General features: G+C 42.3%; 1 protein-coding gene across 3 annotated transcripts; it reads right to left on the minus strand.

Annotated features, from left to right (window-relative positions):
* Positions 1-4,884: 4,884 nt before the first annotated feature.
* On the minus strand, positions 4,885-22,092 carry LOC112220068 (TBC1 domain family member 13). Of its 3 annotated transcripts, none has more exons than XM_024381654.2 (12): positions 22,008-22,092; positions 19,608-19,681; positions 19,410-19,450; positions 19,223-19,284; positions 14,793-14,892; positions 14,543-14,625; positions 14,106-14,265; positions 11,845-12,055; positions 7,586-7,749; positions 7,141-7,298; positions 6,827-6,908; positions 4,885-6,711 (listed from the first exon to the last, which is right to left on the minus strand). In XM_024381654.2, exons 1-12 carry the CDS (start codon positions 22,028-22,030, stop codon positions 6,646-6,648), a joined length of 1,224 nt encoding a protein of 407 aa, XP_024237422.1. In that variant the 5' UTR covers positions 22,031-22,092; the 3' UTR covers positions 4,885-6,645. The 3 variants fall into 3 exon arrangements, with proteins under 3 accessions (XP_024237422.1, XP_024237423.1, XP_024237421.1); XM_024381655.2 differs by having other exon boundaries at positions 4,886-6,711; positions 6,827-6,884; positions 7,141-7,301; XM_024381653.2 differs by having other exon boundaries at positions 4,886-6,711; positions 7,141-7,301.
* Positions 22,093-22,523: the final 431 nt, after the last annotated feature.

Raw genomic sequence — 22,523 nt, forward strand, 5'->3', positions numbered from 1 at the left:
TCAGATATTTATACAAAATAGCCCAAGTATTTGAATCATCATTACAATTGTAGCCGTGATTGAATTAAATTAAAGTAATACTTTAGGTCAAAAGCAGAACATCAATAGTGAAAATGTCCGATACAATTGACAGAATCTCACAATTATTTAATTGATACCATCGTTGAAATATTTATTGTTCAGTTGCAAACACTGTAAACACCAGTATAGAACTCCAATACTAAGATACTGTATATACCCATACAAAAATGTAGTCATGCAAAAAAACAAGAGAAGAGTGTCATACAGACAGACACGCATACACACGCAGCATACACACGCAGCATACACTTATGCATACGAACAAACACACACGGTTCATAAAGAGTTAAACTGTTTCAGGATGAAAATACATAGAGCAGAGGACACATGAAAAATAACTTATCAGATGTGGACGCTTCATACCCCAGCTCGAAAAAGCTACTTCAGTTTACAACATCCCTTAGACCAATGCTGCCCAAGGTTAATATTTAACATGGTAGCAATACAAATGTTACATAGTAGCAATAAGATAACCATTAGAAAGAGAGAGTAAAGATTGATGTTAATAACCAAAGACTGGTGTTTTCCGCCACACAAATATATGAGAAAAGTTATTTATCTGCTAGACATTCATTCTGACCCGCTTTCTCACCATCCCACCCTTGTGTGACTGTCCTTGTCTATCAGTGTTTTGTTACTTGTCATGTTTGTTTGTGGACCCAGGATGAATAGCTGCTGCCTCTGCAAATGGGGATCAAAAAAAAACACAACCCGCCCCCCCCAAAAAAAAAAAAAATACAGCACAATGTAAACAATAAAGACAAATCATTCTTTCTTGCATTTGTTGTTCAGGCACATGAGATGAGTGGAAAAAAAAGCAACAACAAAATGTACTGCTACACCTTTACAGATTTGTAGAGCACTCCCTACTAGGGTTTTGAGGTCAATTTATGACCTGAATTGAGATAATTAAATTGGAATTCATGGTTTAGTCCTTTCAGCTCTGTGAACACGAGGTCGGAGCTAGGGCAAGGCGCTAACACGTTTTGCATGTCAGCAATCAAGTTTTCAAAATATATAACTTTTAAAATACAGCCGGTGTGATGCATTTTTTTTTAATCATACCAGCTGTATTTCTGTATATTGAAAGTTATACATCTTGAAAACTTGATTGCTGACATGCAAAACATTTTTGGAACTTCCTCAAAAATGGACTAATGAAACAAATACCAAAAGATAGTTTTGGGGTGGAATTTTCCTTTAAGGAGAGGGAGGAGACATTACATTGAAAGGAAGTGATTTAGAAGCTTTGGAACTCAGCCAATCACTCAAGTTCACCAGGGAAGATGCAGTTGGGATTAAGTCTCCCTTGGTTAAGTACAGACAATCGATCTAAACTTGACCTAAACATGACACCTTTCTTTTCCCTCCTATTTCACAAGCTATTAAACAGAAGGGGCGAGAGGAAGCAGTTGGTATCAGAAACATTGCTGTGCCTGGACACATGCTACAACCCCATGCTGTACTCACCACGGTCACCAACTACCCACAATGCACTCTGATAAATATGGTTGTTGGATGAGAGGAGCAACCATATTGTCCCCAGTCAGTCAAGCAATCAGAATCATCATCACTGTAAACAAAAATACTGTTTCTACAGTTATCCACCAGAAACCGTTTGACTGGTAGCACGTCTCTCATGTAAAGGATTTTAGAAAGAAGCTGAACTTTCTCTGACCTGTCAGTCGTCTACAAATTCACTATGATGCCCATTACCAAGAACCAGATGGACCAAGTTCACACCTTTATTTTATTTTGCGAAAGCAAATCAAAATCAACTTTGAAAATGGTGGGACTATTGTTCTGCTTTACTTAACCCACTTGTCTGCGAAACAACGACACCATCTTTGTGGTGGGTGTAGCCAATATAAACCTCATAAATATTTGAATACTTTTCAAAATATTGTTTTTCTTCCTGGCCTAGTCTACAGACTTCAGAGCTCTGCAGCGAAGAGCCTGTGTCCCATTCTCTCCCCTCTTACACTGCTTCACGCCCCCACATGTTTCTTCTGCCAGCGTGCTCCGCTCCCTTTTCAGATGCAGAGCCATTGGTGACCTCACCTTACAAAACCAATATGGATGGAGGAAACACCCCCATGTGTTACTAATAACCCCACAATGCTGGGGCTCTGTGGTCTACATTAAACCACAGCACTGAGGGGGTGGAGAATGTGAGAGTGAAAAGAGAGAGTTGGACAGAAGGGAGGAAGGGAGAGAGATGGACAGAAAGAGGGAGAGAGAAGAATGGGAGAAATGAGGGAAAGCAACACGGGGAAAGGGTGTAAAGTAAAAACTGTACTTGTTGCACACTTGGCATTTATTATAAAAAGGGCCTGAAAATACACAAAGAAGAACCCTTAGAGAAGAATATGGCTACACATAGCATTGTCAAATTCCTGATGTAATCACTATACAGATTTATATAATCGCCACTGGCAACAATGCAATGTTGTCCTTCCACATAGTCAAAGACGTTAAGGATTTTTAAGACAATGGAGGATATGTCAAATCAGAGCACAACACGCTGGACAATTTACATTGTTGCCCTGTGTAGCAGTGGCATGACAAACATTCATCTGACACCAAGGACAATGTGGTGCGAATAACAAACAGACAACGACAAAAGACTGTTCTGCCATGTTAAATTCAACAGAGGATAAATGTTACAGAAAAAGCCATCGACATGCAGGATTACAAAATATATTCTTATATTTCATGATGAGTATGCATTCTCCCTATCTAGCCCTGTTATTCTCAAGTCCACAATTATAGTAGCTTTTTGCCACATAGGATTTGCTGTCTACCGTCAAACGGTTGGCAGAGATGAGACCAGAGGCAGTGAGCTGCTTTCTAAAACAGTCTCAATATAGCTGTAAAACAGATAGTTTGTGGTCCACAAATTGAATGTCTGCTGGATGAGAAACAGAGCGATATGATAAGAGGGAGAATGGCAGTGCATGGCGGTTGGCAGGCAGACTGTGGCACGGGGCCTACTGTCTTGCTGCTAGCCCTATCCTGGACAAGCCCTCAAAATCACAGGGCAAGGAGGGGAGGAAGAGGTGGGAGAAAGGCAAGAGCCATGGAAAAATGGAAAAAAGTAAAGGAAAAAAATGGTGATAGAGCAAGAACGAGAAAATGTTCGAGAACCATAAACCATTCATCATTGACAACAAACGTTTGTGAATCACAGGAAGACAAGACTTTCCTTCTTTGTCATTACTGAACCTTCAAGGGGGGATGTCACTGTTTATATACATTCATTAAAAGGTTCAATGCAGCTTGTTTTTCCCCCACACCAGTATCAAATTATTTCTAGGTAACAATTAAGTACCTTACTGTGATTGTTTGAAATTAAAATGATCAAAAAGAAAAAAATAGCTTCTTAGCAAAGAGCAATTTCTCAGGGAGTGTTCTGACTAGAGAGGGGGAACTGAAAACTAGCTGTTATTGGCAGAGAGGGAGTGTTCTGACTAGGGAGGGGGAACTGAAAACTAGCTGTTATTGGCAGAGAGGGAGTGTTCTGACTAGGGAGGGGGAACTGAAAACTAGCTGTTATTGGCAGAGAGGGAGTGTTCTGACTAGGGAGGGGAACTGAAAACTAGCTGTTATTGGCAGAGAGGGAGTGTTCTGACTAGGGAGGGGGAACTGAAAACTAGCTGTTATTGGTAGAGAGGGAGTGTTCTGACTAGGGAGGGGGAACTGAAAACTAGCTGTTATTGGCAGAGAGGTTTGGAAATCTTTATTAACCAATTCACCACATGGTGATGTCACCATGGAAGGCCAAAACTCCCTCCCACCAAAACAAGCTGAAATTTCAGGAAGTATTTTCAAACAGCTCTTACACTAAAAGGGCATTGTCATAATTTTCACAATGTCAGTATGAATCCAACCTCGGTGTGGAAATATATGTAAAACACAGGGAAATCAAGTTTTTGACTGCACTGGGCCTTTAAGATCAAGACATGATTATAGACACACTGATCGACCAAGCCAAGCTGTTTGAACTAGGAGTGTTCCCATTTCATTCAGTGTCAAAATACTCAGCACAGTATCTCTTACTACCTCACTTTAGTACAATAAAGCCACATTGAACCATCGCTAGTCACAGACTGTCAATTTGTACCAATTCCTGTCTAGGCAATTTTTCAGTATGAAGATACCATCTTGTTACTGAAATAGTGTTAGAATGTAGACTAATACCATCTTGCTACTGAAATAGTGTTAGAATGTAGACTAATACCATCTTGCTACTGAAATAGTGTTAGAATGTAGACTAATACCATCTTGCTACTGAAATAGTGTTAGAATGTAGACTAATACCATCTTGTTACTGAAATAGTGTTAGAATGTAGACTAATACCATCTTGCTACTGAAATAGTGTTAGAATGTAGACTAATACCATCTTGTTACTGAAATAGTGTTAGAATGTAGACTAATACCATCTTGCTACTGAAATAGTGTTAGAATGTAGACTAATGCCATCTTGTTACTGAAATAGTGTTAGAATGTAGACTGAAGCCTCCTGAGTGGCGCAGTTGTCTAAGACACTGCATCGCAGTGCAACAGTAGCTGTGCCACTAGAGATTCTGGGTTTGAGTCCAGGCTCTGTCGCAGCCGGCCGCGGCCTGGGAGACCCATGGGGTGGTGCACAATTGGCCCAGCGTCGTCCGGGTTAGGGGAAGGTTTGGCCGCCAGGGATGTCCTTGTCCCATCGTGCACTAGCGCCTCCTTTAGCGGTCCGGGCGCAGTGCACGGTCGCCAGGTGTACAGTGTTTCCTCTGACACATTGGTGTGGATGGCTTCTGGGTTAAGTGGGCATTGTGTCAAGAAGCAGTTGGTTGGGTTGTGTTGGAGGACGCACGGCTCTCGGCCTTCGCCTCTCCCGAGACTGTACAGGAGTTGCAGCTATGAGACAATTGGAGACCACGGAAGTGGGGAGGAAAAGATGTAAAAAGAAAAGAATATAGACTGATACCATCTTGCCACTAAAATAGTGTTAGAATGTAGACTGATACCATCTTGCCACTGAAAGGGATGGTGATACTTGGAATTTCTAGGGAATGCAAATAAAACTGAAATGCAAACAGTAAAAAGGTAACAGTTGTATCATTCTCACAATATTGATAAAAACAAAGCAAGTCATTATCTGTGTACTTTAAAGTATCACATTATTATGAAGGTCCTACTGTTTGAAAAGGTAAATACATTTCAAGGGTGTCTTAGCTTTGTGGTAAGTGTTAGCGTTTAAAAATAAATAAAAATAATCTATAACATTCAATCATAGTGATTTTAAGTAATCAACTCCGTAATTTTTCAACTCTTATCTGTCAACTCCATTATGTGAATACATAAATGTTATCATCATAGCCTTTCAATGTCAGTCATTTATCCATGATAAATATTCAGCTACTATTATCAATCATTTGTTCTCTGTAATAATCTTACAGTATGCAGAGCAAAATGTGTTATGCTTCATTTACAAGACGTCATTCATGTTTAATGTATTCTGGTTTATTCTGGACACTCAATGCGACCAGAGATAGGTCAAAATATATTATTTAAAAATGAATGGCCAATTTAATTGGATTGATTTGTTTGCTTAGTAATGCCCTCACATCAAAAGCAACCATATCATCGTCATCAATGTATCAATTTCAGTTAGGTTAGTGGGTCGGACAGCAAGTAGCCTAGTGGTTAAGAGCTTTAGGACAGTAACCGAAAGGTTGCTGGTTCGAATTCAGAAGCCGACTAGGTGATCAATCTGCCGATGTGCCCGTGAGCAAGGCACTTAACCCTAATTGCACCTGTAAGTCGCTCTGGATAAGAGCTTCTGCAACATGACCCACCAAAAAAAATATAAAACAAGTTTCACATCCCATTGGTTTGACAGCAAACATACATTAATATTGGCGACTCCATAGACACGGAATCAGGTTACATCCAGCTATAAACTGTCCAGACGTGTAGCTCATGTGCGTAGAGTAAATATCTGAGCACGGTCATGAAAACAGAGAGAGGATGCTTGCGTTGAGGCCCAATGTCATAACAATCTATACTTTAAAGCAAACCCTGTGGCAACATTTTTTTTTGCTGTTGTTGTGGTTAGTCTTTACAAGGTAGTATTATATTTCATCTTAATGATAAAAAAAAAAAAACTTCTTTGACAGTAAAAAAAAAAAAGTTATTCCCAACCCACTAAAAAGAAACACCCTAAAAAAACCCTGGGAGTGTGATATTAGCCCTGGCAGACTTTATAATGATGCTTCTGTTGTAATCATTACTGTGGTTTCTCTGCTTCATATATGCAGATTTGTACACTTTTTTTCAAGTGTTCAGTGCAAAAATAAATAGCTTGAGGCCACACACCCTCCCAGTGGAAAAACTGTCAGGTCGTGAGAGTGAGATGACAAGCCTAAGTACCGAGTTTGGTTGCTCCGACCAACCTTGTACCAAACCTGGCGCCAGGTGTCTTCCTCTCCCTCCTTTGTTGTGCCCAGGGTTATCAGTTTAATGTTGCATCCTCCCCTCCCCAACCAAGGAAGGGAGAAGGGAGGTAGGGGTGGCTATGACCCGTCCTGAAGCTGCTTGGCCTTGGCCAGGATGGTGTGGACATCTGAGATGGGGTAGTCCTGAAGAAGACCAGAGACAATCAGCTAAAACGTCAAGTAAAACCACCTTAGTCGCCTAAAACATTACCTACATTGGCCACACTGTATTTGAAAAGATCCTTTCAGATGGTCTTACCTGCAGCAGTCTCATGTTGATCGTGAAGTCGCCTGCCAGCAACTGATCTCGAATCAGTCTGAAACCACACAGGACAGGCATGCTAATCAGAACAGAAATAACAAACAATGCATATCATATGGTAAGATGCAGACACGTATCTTACTAGTATCCAATTCCACCCAAATTCAAGTGAATACCAGAATTGCATTGCATTCTTGTCCATGTTCAATTCAACAGACTTGGGGAATTGGGGCTGGGGTCAATCTGTGGGTAGGGGTGTTCCAGCCCAGAGGGCTGTGGTTTGTGGCTAGGGAGGACAGACGGGAACTCACACGAGCATGGCGCAGCAGACCAGGATGAGGAAGTTGAAGCGGTCCTGGTCGGAAAAGAGCGTGTCCCAGATGCGGATGACGTCGGGCAGGAGGAACTCCTGAGACAGCAGCAGGGTCAGCCAGCGGAAGGTGAAGTACTGAGGCTTGATGTTCTGCTCCTGCTGTTAAAGAGAAGGGAGTTAGGGGGTTGAAATATTGAACTAGCCTCCATAATAACTACAAACATCATAACATTATCCCACTAAATGAATTCATCAAATGAAGTGTTGGTTTTGAGTAGGAGGTGCATGGGGAAAATTAATAGGTAAACAGATCAAATGTGTAACCCCCTCCCTATACCCCTATGAAGTTGTATCCTTTCAGAGCCGTGAAGACGAGTCAACAAGGGCCCAGGAAAAGGGCATAGGGATGGCTTTGGGACTGGGCCCAGGAATCCCTCGCTCACCAGTTTAATGTAGAGATCCATGTCCTTCTCCTTGAGCATGGAGTAGACGCTCTCCATCTTGTAGGTGATGCCGCACTGTGAGTCGTCCAGACTCTTGATGAACATGTCCCGGTTCTCCGACATCAGGTTGGTGAAACAGAAGAAGGTGTCCGCCTCAGCGTGCTCTGAGTGGTTGGACGGTCAATTAGTAAACCAGTCAATCAATCGTGCCCTAACTAGTTTCAATTGTGTCTGTCTGTCTATATATGACAGACGATAAAATACTTCTAAATAGAGGTCAAGCAATACATATCTGAGAATTAGAAGTGATCGGGAAGAAGGGTGGGTCCCTTATTTGTCCTCTAGCTGGCAGTCCTGAATCAGTTAGCTTGATCGATTCCATCACAGAACACCCATTCCATCACAGAACACCCATTCCTTCACAGAACATTAGCACTCTGATGCAGACTAGTGCAATCCCCATTGAGACCATGTCTGTGCCTCGACCTAGGTTGGGCAAAACTAAACATGGCGGTGTTTGCCTTAGCAATCTCACTAGGATAAAGACCTCCTCCATTCCTGTCATAATTGAAAGAGATCATGATACCAAAGGCAATTATAGTCAATGAACTAATCACTGATCATAATCTTGATGTGATTGGCCTGACTGAAACATGGCTTAAGCCTGATGAATTTACTGTGTTAAATGAGGCCTCACCTCCTGGCTACACTAGTGACCATATCCCCCGTGCATCCTGCAAAGGCGGAGTTGTTGCTAACATTTACGATAGCAAATTTAAATTGACAAAATAAAAAATTACATTTTCGTCTTTTGAGCTTCTAGTCATGAAATCTATGCAGCCTACTCAATCACTTTTTATAGCTACTGTTTACAGACCTCCTGGGCCATATACAGCGTTCCTCATTGAGTTCCCTGAATTCCTATTGGACGTTGTAGTCATAGCAGATAATATTCTAATCTTTGGTGACTTTAATATTCACATGGAAAAGTCCACAGACCCACTCCAAAAGGCTTTCGGAGCCATCAGACTCAGTGGGTTTTGTCCAACATGTCTCTGGACCTACTCACTGTCAGTCATACTCTGGACCTAGTTTTGTCCCATTGAATAAATGTTGTGGATCTTAATGTTTTTCCTCATAGTCCTGGACTATCGGACCACCATTTTATTACGTTTGCAATTGCAACAAATAATCTGCTCAGACCCCAACCAAGGAACATCAAAAGTCATGCTATAAATTCACAGACAACACAAAGATTCCTTGATGTCCTTCCAGACTCCCTCTGTCTACCCAAGGATGCCAGAGGACAAAAATCAGTTAACCACCTAACTGAGGAACTCAATTTAACCTTGTGCAATACCCTAGATGCAGTTGCACCCCAAAAAACTAAAAACATTTCTCATAAGAAACTAGCTCCCTGGTATACAGAAAATACCCGAGCTCTGAAGCAAGCTTCCAGAAAATTGGAACGGAAATGGCGCCACACCAAACTGGAAGTCTTCCGACTAGCTTGGAAAGACACTACCGTGCAGTATCGAAGAGCCCTTACTGCTGCTCGATCATCCTATTTTTCCAACTTAATTGAGGAAAATAAGAACAATCCAAAATTCCTTGTTGATACTGTCGCAAAGCTAACTAAAAAGCAGCATTCCCAAGAGAGGATGGCTTTCACTTCAACAGTAATAAATTCATGAACTTCTTTGAGGAAAAGATCATGATTATTAGAAAGCAAATTACAGACTCCTCTGTAAATCTGCGTATTCCATCAAAGCTAAGTTGTCCTGAGTCTGCACAACTCTGCCAGGACCTAGAATCAAGAGAGACACTCAAGTGTTTTAGTACTACATCTCTTGACACAATGATGAAAATAATCATGGCCTCTAAACCTTCAAGCTGCATACTGGACCCTATTCCAACTAAACTACTGAAAGAGCTGCTTCCTGTGCTTGGCCCTCCTATGTTGAACATAATAAACAGCTCTCTATCCACCGGATGTGTACCAAACTCACTAAAAGTGGCAGAAATAAAGCCTCTCTTGAAAAAGCCAAACCTTGACCCAGAAAATATTTAAAAATGATCGGCCTATATCGAATCTTCCATTCCTCTCAAAAGATTTTAGAAAAGGCTGTTGCGCAGCAACTCACTGCCTTCCTGAAGACAAACAATGTATACGAAATGCTTCAGTCTGGTTTTAGACCCCATCATAGCACTGAGACTGCACTTGTGAAGGTGGTAAATTACCTTTTAATGGCATCAGACCGAGGCTCTGCATCTGTCCTCGTGCTCCTAGACCTTAGTGCTGCTTTTTATACCATCGATCAGCACATTCTTTTGGAGAGATTGGAAACCCAAATTGGTCTATACAGACAAGTTCTGGCCTGGTTTAGATCTTATCTGTCGGAAAGATATCAGTTTGTCTCTGTGAATGGTTTGTCCTCTGACAAATCAACGGTACATGTCGGTGTTCCTCAAGGTTCCGTTTTAGGACCACTATTGTTTTCACTATATATTTTACCTCTTGGGGATGTCATTCGAAAACATAATGTTAACTTTCACTGCTATGCGGATGACACACAGCTGTACATTTCAATGAAACATGGTGAAGCCCAAAAAATTGCCCTTGCTAGAAGCATGTGTTTCAGACATAAGGAAGTGGATGGCTGCAAACTTTGTACTTTTAAACTCGGACAAAACAGAGATGCTTGTTCTAGGTCCCAAGAAACAAAGAGATCTTCTGTTGAATCTGACAATTAATCTTAATGGTTGTACAGTCGTCTCAAATTTAACTGTGAAGGACCTCAGCGTTACTCTGGACCCTGATCTCTCTTTTGAAGAACATATCAAGACTGTTTCAAGGACAGCTTTTTTCCATCTACGTAACATTGCAAAAATCAGAAACTTTCTGTCCAAAAATGATGCAGAAAAATGAATCCATGCTTTTGTCACTTCTAGGTTAGACTACTGCAATGTTCTACTTTCCTGCTACCCAGATAAAGCACTAAATAAACTTCAGTTAGTGCTAAATACGGCTGCTAGAATCCTGACTAGAACCAAGAAATTTGATCATATTACTCCAGTGCTAGCCTCCCTACACTGGCTTCCTGTCAAGGCAAGGGCTGATTTCAAGGTTTTACTGCTAACCTACAAAGCATTACATGGGCTTGCTCCTACCTATCTCTCTGATTTGGTCCTGCTGTACATACCTATACGTACGCTACGGTCACAAGACGCAGGCCTCCTAATTGTCCCTAGAATTTCTAAGCAAACAGCTGGAGGCAGGGCTTTCTCCTATAGAGCTCCATTTTTATGGAATGGTCTGCCTACCCATGTGAGAGACGCAAACTCGGTCTCAACTTTTAAGTCTTTACTGAAGACTCATCTCTTCAGTGGGTCATATGATTGAGTGTAGTCTGGCCAAGGAGTGTGAAGGTGAACGGAAAGGCTCTGGAGCAACGAACCGCCCTTGCTGTCTCTGCCTGGCCGGTTCCCCTCTTTCCACTGGGATTCTCTGCCTCTAACCCTATTACAGGGGCTGAGTCACTGGCTTACTAGGGCTCTTTCATACCTTCCCTAGGAGGGGTGCGTCACTTGAGTGGGTTGAGTCACTGATGTGATCTTCCTGTCTGGGTTGGCGCCCCCCCTTGGGTTGTGCCGTGGCGGAGATCTTTGTGGGCTATACTCGGCCTTGTCTCAGGATGGTAAGTTGGTGGTTGAAGATATCCCTCTAGTGGTGTGGGGGCTGTGCTTTGGCAAAGTGGGTGGGGTTATATCCTTCCTGTTTGGCCCTGTCTGGGGGTGTCATCGGATGGGGCCACAGTGTCTCCTGACCCCTCCTGTCTCAGCCTACAGTATTTATGCTGCAGTAGTTTATGTGTCGGGGAGCTAGGGTCAGTTTGTTATATCTGGAGTACTTCTCTTGTCCTATCCGGTGTGAATTTAAGTATGCTCTCTCTAATTCTCTCTTTCTCTCTTGGAGGACCTGAGCCCTAGGACCATGCCTCAGGACTACCTAACATGATGACTCCTTGCTGTCCCCAGTCCACTTGACTGGGGACAGGAAAGTTTCTGTACAGCACTTTGAGATATCAGCTGATGTACGAAGGGCTATATAAATATATTTGATTTCTAATGGGACTATCAGAGAGAAGTAGCAGCAAATAGAGCTGATATTTGCCATTAATACAACAGAATAGTACTTTATTAGTCCATCTACACTACAGAGGCATCTTCTGCTCTGCTCCCAAAAAACCTCCACCCACCTCTCCACTTGTCGTTGGGGTCGGTAGCGAAGGTGTAGTAGAGGGGTCCCACCACCTCGTTCATGCCCTGCACGTAGGCGATGCCCGGGTTGAGCTTAGCGTAGATGAACAGGATGCGCTCCACCACCTCCCAGTGGGCCTCACAGCCATTGGGCAGCACCTCGTACTCGTTGGAAGGGTACAGGTTGAGGGCCTTGCCCGGGGAGCTCACCTGAAGAGGGGGGAGGTAAAGAGGGGAAAGGGTGTGTAGAGAGGAGAGGGGAGAATGGGTAGGAGAGAGGGGGGGGGGGTTAGGCCCAGTCCAAAAACATCCACTACCCCCCGAGGCAGGCGCTTGTGTAGATCTGAACAGATTAGATGGGTATGAGCAATATGGACAACATTTCTACCATATTGCTTATCCACAAGCAACAGTTATCAAAGCAGCATGACAGCTCTCGCCATGGAAGAAACGCATTGGCGAGGCGAATCCATAAAGATTGGAATTCAAATTCTAGTTAATTGTTATAGAATGGAGATGGACACAAGCCGAATACACCCATAAGTCAACTAGGGTTATCAAGCCAATATCGGAGGGGTATACTACAAAGCAGCATCAATTTCAATAAACAACCAGAAATAACTATTGATTTTCTAATTCATTAAGAAAGCTAAACTTAGATGTGTTTTGTGTTGTTTGAGTTAATTACACCATGCCCATTTCAAACTCAACTTTCTAAAAATGTTTTTTTTTTTTTTAAAGTTAGAATATTTCAGAATATTTAGGCAAGTTAGCTGGACAACTCATTGATCCTGCTTTGTAGTATCCCCCTTGCCAAACTTGCCGAGACCTTGCATACTCACCACAGCTTGTGCATCGTGACCGCATTGCTTAAAGCAGAAGAGTAGGGTGGGGGAATGAACATAACACAGGGTAGTAGAGTCAGCACTACTGCCAACGGAATAGTGTTTTCCCTATTGTTACCTAAACAAGGTCACCCTGCTGCCTATGGGAGTGGAAGCATTGACAAATCAAATATTCTTGGATGCATATACAGTTTAGCAGGTGTTATGTCAGTTGCAGTGTAATGCGTATGTTCCTAGTTCCTATTAATCAATGCAAACAAGCACAATATATATTTTTTTTAAATGATCAAATATTTTGAATAGCAGTAGATATACTGTATAAATACTATGTAAACATTATTAAAGTGACAAGTGTTCAGTGACTATGTACATAGGGCAGCAGTCCCTAAGATGCAGGGTAGGCTGTGGCTCGGATGGCTGAGGTCCTTAGATGATATTTTTGGCCTTCCTGTGACACCAGGTGCTGATGATGTCCTGGAGGGCAGGCAGTGTGCACCAGGTTACACGTTGGGCTGACTGTACTAGCCTCTGGAGAGCCCTGCGGTTGCGGACGGTACAATTGCTCTACCAGGTGGTGATACAGCCTGACAGGATGCTCTCAATTGTGCATCTGTAGAAATTCCTGAGGGTCTTAGGAGCAAAGCCGAATTTCTTCACCGTCGGTGTGATCTGACCATTTCTGGTCCTCAGTGATGTGCACACCGAGGAACTTGAAGCTTTTGACCCTCTCCACTGGGGCACCGTCGATGTGGATGGGGGTGTGCTCTCTCTGTTGTCTCTTGTAGTCCAGGATCAGCTCCGTCATTTTGTTGACGTTGAGGGAGGTTATTTTCCTTGCAACACTCTGCCAGGGCAATCCCCTCTTCCCTGTAGGCTGTCTCGTCGATGTTGGTAATCAGGTCTAACACCGCTGTGTCGTCAGCAAACTTGATGATTCAGTTGGAGGCGTGCATGGTCACGCAGTTGTGGGTGAACAGGGAGTACAGGAGGGGATCAGTGTGTTGAGGATCAGTGTAGCAGAGGTGTTGTTGCTTACCTTCACCACCTGGGGTCGGCCCGTCAGGAAATCTAGGATACCGTTGCACAGGGCGGGTTTCAGACACAGGGCCCTGAGTTTAGTGATGAGCTCAGAGGGCACAATGGTGTTGAAGGCTGAGCTGTCGTCGATGAACAGCATTCTTACACAGGTATTCCTCGTCACATTTTGCATTTGAGTCATTTAGCTGACGCTCTTTTCCAGAGCTATTAGGGTAAAGTGCCTTGCTCAAGGAAACGTCGACAGATATTTCAACTAGTCGGCTCGGTGATTAGAACCAGTAACCTTTCGGTTAGTGGCCCAACGCTCAACTGCTAGGCTACCTGCCAAATAAAACGGACACATACACACGCTCTCTCTCTCTGTTGGTCAGACTCACGTTGGTGACCCCGCTGCGGTTGCGGTCCACAGTCTGGGCCTTGAGGGTGGTCTGTTCCACACGGCACCTAAGGGTCTCATAGTCATTCTGGGGGTCCAGGATCAGCTGGCATGGGTAGTCTGTGGGCCACTGGAAGAAGGCCATGTCTGGGTACAGACGCCTGCCATTACAGAAATACATTAGTTAGTTAGCACTTAATAGTTATAATCCTCTTTGTTCCTTTGTGGAATAGAAGACATCCTTCCATGAGAGAAAGCCACTGCTGCTGACCTTCTGCCTATTTAGAGATGGTATTCCATGACAAGCTACTGGAATACATTAATAGACTATTCATTAATGCTCACCCCGGCTCTGGAGGACGAGTTACTTATAATACAAGAAGATATTCACTTCACAGTCAGCTAAAGAAGTGCCTAGCTTGTTGCCAAGCTACCTACCTGACATCTTTATCAATCTGCAGCAGCACCTCGTTGTCTCTGAAGTAGTTGTTCCACTTGCTCTCTGGGCTGGGGTTGAGAGGCTGAGAGATTGAAAGAAAGTTAGAAAGACGGAATTAAAATTAATGTATGGGAAAATTCGGTGAAAGTTCCTGCGTATTAGCCGAGACAACCCAGCGGTGTGTATCAGAGTAGGAAATTGGTCTATTTTGGGGGGGGGGGTGAAGAAGGAGGGAGAGGAGGAACTCACGTGGTCCTCCATGGTCACGTCCTCTCTGGAGAGGCCCAGGTTGGCCTTAGCGATGCCAGGCTGGATAATCATCTCCTTCAGGAACTGGGAATAACCCTCCCTGTGGGCACAAAATTAAATACAGTATTCTATTGTATCTCGACGCCCGTGGATTAACGCAAGAGTCAGGGACTATCGGAGGTCAGCTAATCCTAATTGTTTCATTTCAGGAGTTCAATTTGACCGACAATTGGACTTAGTGAAATTTACTAGACTCAGCAAAATGACATCATCATGGACATGCTGCCATATTTCTTATACCAATCGAATTCTGAATTGACTAGGGGCTAGGGGTTGTTTCGGGACGGGGCCATTCAAAGCATTCCAGGCAGGCTGAATCAAACAGTCAAAGGATTTCAATAATTGAGTAAGGAGGGAGCCAATAGAAAGAGCAGAATCGCCACCACCGTATCCCCTGTCCAGAGCCGACCCGATATAGCTGTCCTGAGCCGGATGTGTTGTGTTCTAGTGTGATATTTTAATAGGCCATGTTCCATTATGAATCAGCTGGTGTCTAGGGATGCTTGGTCAAATCTAAAAAAAGATTCCCAAAGTAAACTCCAGCGAGACAGGGGGGATATACTTGACCAAGAATTGGTTAGTTACCAAGGTATAATTCTGTCATTGATTAAAATGCTGAGATGGAAGGATATACAAAGTGGCTCAGTCTTGATCAGTTCATGTTTTCATGCTCTATATAAAAAAGGCCTCAAAGGACTGAGTCAAAAGTCACTACATCTAGAGATGGTTTCATTTTCCCTTTAACCATTCAAACTAAGGCTGGGCGATATATCGAATTAATTTGATTTTCCAAATGCCTGAATCAAGTTTAGTATTTTTCGTTTTATGAGCGTTTATGACCGCTTGTTTTCATTTTTTCTTTTTGGTCCTGTCTCGTTCGCTCCTTCTGTGCTGTGCACCTACCCATTTACACCAGAGATCTGTATATAATGACGGGATGCTCATGTCTCCGCCCTAACAATGGGAGTCGTCTTTCCAAAGGCGGGAAGGCAGGCGATAGATTTTTGCGAGAGTGAAACCTCTCGTGTTGCCTCTTTCATCCATCCATCCCCTACCCCTACCACTCACAACAACAAAGGTGAGAGATCACCTCTCGGACAAACCGTTTCAACACGATATTTGCATTTTAGGTTTGGTTCAACAGAAATCGGTCATATGGACACCGAAACATATGGAGACATTATTTTACTATAATAGAAGAACATTTTACCTTTCGAACCACACCCGTTTATGTTTCAACTACTCCAAATTTGAGCAGAAACTACTAAAATTGATGTACCACTGAACATTCATTCTGGAAAAATGTATGCTCAGTTTGTTGAGCGTGTGCATTACGGTACCATGTATCGCTAGCAGCATTTTAGTCAAATAAAGATTGTTATACTAGCTGTTTAGTCTGTGTTTTATACATGTGCAATAAGCATAAAACAATTACAAGGAATTGGCAACTTGTTCTCATTCTGAGAATTAAGGAAGGCCACTTGATTTCAACATCTGAACAAAGTGGACAGGCTAACATTGAGATGGACAGAAGGTTGTGTTACTATTATTACTAACTATTTTGATAAAATAATGTAATGATTAGTGGGTCTTATGTTTGTGGAAGGAATATGTTCAGCCTAGGTATAATTTACCAAGCTCTGAATTCATTAGATTATTGCTGACTGTTTTAAATGCATTGTATTTGACCTTAAATTGTACAACAAAGCTTATGAGAAAAAAAGTAAATTGAGATACATTCAGAAAATATTCAGACCCCTTGACTTTTTCCACATTTTGTTACATTACAGCCTTATTCTAAAATGGACTAAATTGTTTTTTCCCCCCTCAAATATACACACGATACCATGATGACAAAGCAAACACCGTTTTTTTAGTATTTTGCAAATTTATAACAAATAAAAAAATGGAAATATGACATTTACATAAGTATTCAGACCCATTTACTCAGTACTTTGTTGAAGCACCTATGCCGGCGATTACAGCCTCAAGTCTTCTTGGGTACCCTCCAAACTCATCATTAAGCTCGAGACCCTGGGTCTCGACCCCGTCCAGTGCAACTGGGTCCTGGACTTTGACGGGCCGCCGCCACAACATCTTCACCCCGCTGATCCTGAACGCTGGGGCCCCACAAGGGTGCGTTCTCAGCCCTCTCCTGTACTCCCTGTTCACCCATGACTGTGTGGCCATGCACGCCTCCAACTCAATCATCAAGTTTGCAGACAACACAACAGTGGTAGGCTTGATTACCAACAACACCGAGAAGGCCTATAGGAAGGAGGTGAGGGCCCTCAGAGTGTGGTGTCAGGAAAATAACCTCACAATCAGCATCAACAAAACAAAGGAGATGATCGTGGACTTCAGGAAACAGCAGAGGAGCAGCCCCCTTTCCACATCGACGGGACAGTAGTGGAGAAGGTGGAAAGTTAAGTTCCTCGGCATACACATCACGGACAAACTGAAATGGTCCACCCACACACAGTGTGGTGAAGAAGGCGCAACAGCGCCTCTTCAACCTCAGGAGGCTAAAGAAATCTGGCTTGTCAGCGAAAACACAAAACTTTTACCGATGCACAATCGAGAGCATCCTGTCGGGCTGTATCACCGCCTGGTACAGCAACTGCACCGCCCACAACCGGCTGCCGCCAACATACTTACTCAAATCTCTAGCCACTTTAATAATTCAAAATTGGATGTAATAAATGTATCACTAGTCACTTTATATAATGTTTACATACATATGAGATGAGTCATGTAGGGTATATACTGTACTCTATACCATCTACAGCACCTTGCCTATGCCGCACGGCAATCTCTCATCCATATATGTATTTGTAGATATTCTTATTCATTCCTTTACACTTGTGTGTATGAGGTAGTTGTTATGAAATTGTTAGATTACTTGTTAGATATTACTGCACGGTCGGAACTAGAAGCACAAGTATTTCGATACACTCGCATTAACATCTGCTAACCATGTGTATGTGACCAATAAAATTTGATTTGATTTGTACGACACCAAAAGCTTGGCACACCTGTATTTGGGGAGTTTGTCCCATTCTTCTCTGCAGATCCTCTCAAGCTCTGTCAGGTTGGATGGGGAGTGTTGGTGCACAAGTATTTTCCGGTCTCTCCAGAGATGTTCGATTGGGTTCAAGTCCGGGCTCTGGCTCTGGGCTACTCAACGACATTCAGAGACGTGTCCCAAAGCCACTCCTACATTGTCTTGGCAGTGTGCTTAGGGTTGTTGTCCTGTTGGAAGGTGAACCTTTGACCCCAGTTTGAGGTCCTGAGTGGTTTTCATCAAGGATCTCTGTGTACTTTGCTCCATCCATCTTTCCCTCGATCCCGACTAGTCTCCCAGTCCCTGCCGCTGAAAAACATCCAGACAGCATGATGCTGCCACCCCCACGCTTCACCGTAGGGATGGTGCCAAGTTTCCTCCAGACGTGACACTTTGCATTCAGGCCAAAGAGTTCAATCTTGGTTTACCTTTTACTGAGGAGTGGCTTCCGTCTGGCCACTCTACCATAAAGGCCTAATTGGTGTAGTGCTGCAGAGATGGTTGTCTTTCTGAAAGGTTCTCCCATCTTCACAGAGTAACTCTGATGCTCTGTCAGAGTGACCATCGGGTTCTTGGTCATCTCCCTGACCAAGGCCCTTCTCCCCCGATTACTCAGTTCGCTTTAATGCTGTGTTCTTAGGGACCTTCTTGGTACCCTTACCCAGATCTGTGCCTGGATACAATCCTGTCTCAGAGATCTCTGGACATTTCCTTCAACCTCATGGCTTGGTTTTTGCTCTGACATGCAGGGTCAACTGTGGGACCTTATATAGACAGGTGTGTGCCTTTCCAAAATATGTCCAATCAATTGAATTTACCACAGGTCGACTCCAATCAAGTTGTAAAAACATCTCAAGGATGATCAATGCAAACAGGATGCACCTGAGCTCAATTTCAAGTCTCATAGCAAAGAGTATGAACACTTATGTAAATAAGGTATTTCTGTTAAAAAAATATATATAAATCGGCAAAAAAAGTTTAGTTTTCTTTATTTAAAAAAAGGGTTTTCGCTTTGTCATTATGGGGTATATTGTGTAGACTGGTGAGGATTTGTATTTATTTAATCCATTTAAGAATAAGGCTGTAACGTAACAAAATGTGGAAAAAGGGAAAGGGCCTGAACACTGTATTTAGTGAATCCTCCATAAGTTTGAAAAAAAAATGGAAATATGAGTTTTGGGCCATATCGTACAGCCCTATTTCAAACGGGTCTTGCAAGTGCACACAATTTCTTACTCTGACCATTTCAATACATCTCCTCTTGTTGATAAATAATTGATGTCCATCAGTACTGGAGACATTTTACCTCTGCTTTTTGAGAAAGGAGTCCCACATCGTCTGGTCCAGAGGCAGGTAGTTTAGAAGGACCTGGAAACATGGAAGCAAGTCACCCGAAATAAGAATCCCAATCACTCACAGATAAGATTAGAAAAACAGACTGAAACTTATACTACATACTGTAGATGTCTATTAAAAGGGGTGGAGCAACTCACTTTCCAGCAAAGTGCACGGATGCCTCCTTCAAATGGGATACCTGAGAGAGAGATAGGATGGTGGAGGAGAGAAGGAGGAATGACAAAAAAAGATGAATACAGGACAAGATACAGTGAAATAAGGAGACATAATAACATACTAAGTAAAAACACATGAAAAAATTACATTCTAGAAATGAAAGCAAAGTTTTTTCTCACCGCTGAAGCAAAGTTCTCGGAGTGCATTCAAGTCTAGCTTCTCTTCACTCAAGGCCACCTTGAATTCCTGGATCCTTTAATTGTACAAGAAAGGGAAAAATAACATCAATATAGGCTGTGGTGTAAGAAGCATACTGTGTGCTGCATTCATGTAAATCTTAAAATATACAGACATGGCTTAATGCCTCCCATGAAGAATAAGGAGGGACACAGTCCCATAATGCCTCGTTCAGATTATGCACTTGTAGCAGACCGAAAACAGGAGAGGGTGTTGTAGGTGGGTAGACTCATGATTATTTATCTATGAGAAGGATAGATGCAATCTACACAGGGCTGCACAGTTTCATGTGTTTACCTTATACATTCCCTGGGGAGTCGTTCATGTGGCCATTAATGTGGCTAGAAAAGGAGGAGATTCTGACCAATTGCCCCTCCCCACTAACTTGGTACCAATAGCCATAAACCCCCAGTACAACATAATTGATTTGTCCAACTTCCAGCTCAGACAGCTGCTCAGGTAACAGTCTTTGAAATGCAGATTTACCAACACAACCTGCTCCAACTGTTCTTATGGTACAAAAAAGCATATTAAATGGAGGGACTTTGGCAGAATGTCCCTTTAATGGTTTGTAACTTGAATTACTCATTAAATATACAGTACCGCCACTAGTTTATATGTGTGTCCTCCTGTCTGTCCTCCTGTCATGATCAGCTGACAATCGAGCCAAATCACAGTACCCATTGGTGTGGTGGTTAGGCTACATTATCACTAAAAGGAAAATAAGCATTGATTCTCCCAGAGGAAATCAAAATAGATTGGGGTTGATTGATTGTTGTGATTTATCCCAAAAGTTTTAAAGGCTTAGGCTATACAGCAGTGCTTAGGCTATACAGCAGGGCTTTGGCTAAAGCTGAACGCTCAGTGTTAGCTTTTAGAAAGAGGTGCAATGCAGAACTGACAGGGTTGGCTATACAACATCAGAGAGTTAGCTTTATCTGTGATGTTCTGATTTTGTTCTAACCTACTGAAGAGAACCAAAGCAAGAGTTATGATATCAATCTATTATGCCTTTCTCCTGTAATAGCTATTTATCTTTTTCCTGGACGGCTACATCCTGTTTGCCATGGCTCCCTCCAAAACTGCAGACAATCAGCAAAGTTGCTGGGCGCTATTCAAAGGGAAATACAGTTCATTTGTTTATCATCAAGCAACAGCCCTCACGAGACACCAGTCCTGACCTCAGATGAACTTCAATACTAGGTCAAATTGCTTTGCTGTTACAATTCAACCCTAAAGTGGGCTACCCTTCATAACATTGGATCTATTATCATAACAGTGGATCCATTATTTTCCTGGAACAAGAAAGTCCAAAAGCAAAAGTGAATAGTAGCCTAAAAACAAGGGAAGCTTTAATAATTAATAGCCAAAGTTTGACAACATTTCAGCCATCACAGAAAATAGGTTCCCATAGTAGGCATATGAACAGTTTTATTTAGCCACAAATAGCAGGCCCCTAAATAGATTCAAATCAAGTAAATTAGTGTGTCCTGCTTGAACTGCCCCTGTCTTACAAGGGTTGAAAGGGATGTCCTGTCAGCATTTGCATTGTATAGGTCAAATGTAATGCAACATACCAACATTGTACCTTGATTAGGCTATTCTGTATTTCTCCTTGTCTTGTGGATTATCAATAGCTGACATTAAGTTGAATACGACACACAGGTTTGACTGTCTCTAGTCTAAAGTGGTCTCAGTTTGCCGTGATAACTTGATCAGTGGAGAATGTGGGTATGTTAGTAACCTAAGTTGCATAATTGCATTTGAGGAATTAGGTAGTACAAGTTCTGCATTCTCTTAGCCCAGTCCTTCCTCAACAGTTTAACGTTAGCCACTACCTAGTTCATTGAAAACCTCGAAATAAATGGCATTTTGGGTTCCTTCAGTTTAAATTGAATTCTAACTATTAATAGTTACAGTCACTGAAATAGACAAACATGATAGTTGTGTCTACGCTAGAGCAAAAAAAAATATTATCCCCATACAGTAGATAGTTAGCTAGATACGAAACAATTATTTCATTCAAGCAGGGTATGGGGGTAATATTGTCTGCAATGTAGTACAATACAAAAGCGAGCACTTTCATCGATATTGATACCAAATGTCTTCCCATTTCGACGAGACAACGGGCTAACGTTAGCTATGTAGCTAGCTAACGTTAGCTAACCAGTTGGCTAAAGTGAGCCTACAGAGCTTTTGGAGTCTACCACATAATACACGAACAATTAGCTACAGAGAACGCACCACAAGAGATTGCCAAAAAACACAAAACGTACATGACATTTACTCGAATTTGTTATTAATGGCCCACTGTCCATTCATAAATCAAATGTACACCTCACCTGCTTCGGTACGAGCTCGACATGTTGGAAGAATCCAAAAGCTAGACCTGTGTGCCACAAGAAAAATAGTCCGATGGGGAAACATACAACATTTAGTAAAAACTAATCAAATTACTATGTGGCTTATTCATATGCTCCAATTACATATGTAAAAAAAATACTCGAAGTTTATTTTCTTGAAGTCACACTTATCATAGTTGGACTGAAATGCTATGTCTGATTGTACTCACACTGTATACTTCACGAGCATATCACCTTTCCAGTGTTGGATGATCTCTGCTATATATTTTTTAGTTATGCCCCGTCAACAAATGTATGCATAATAATTTTCATGTAATTTTACTACTTTGTATTATTTTATGTAAATAATAATTATAATTGCTTTTTGCACTACCTGCGTGCACTTATTTTGTGTTCAATGCCAGATCTGGTTACAAGTTCATTATAACTCACCAGTTAGATAGATACCCTCCCTATCCCAAATGTTGAGAGGATTTTACTAACAATGACCATGCA

Source organism: Oncorhynchus tshawytscha, linkage group LG20, assembly GCF_018296145.1.
Source record: "Oncorhynchus tshawytscha isolate Ot180627B linkage group LG20, Otsh_v2.0, whole genome shotgun sequence".
NCBI classification, from domain to species: Eukaryota; Metazoa; Chordata; class Actinopteri; order Salmoniformes; family Salmonidae; genus Oncorhynchus; species Oncorhynchus tshawytscha.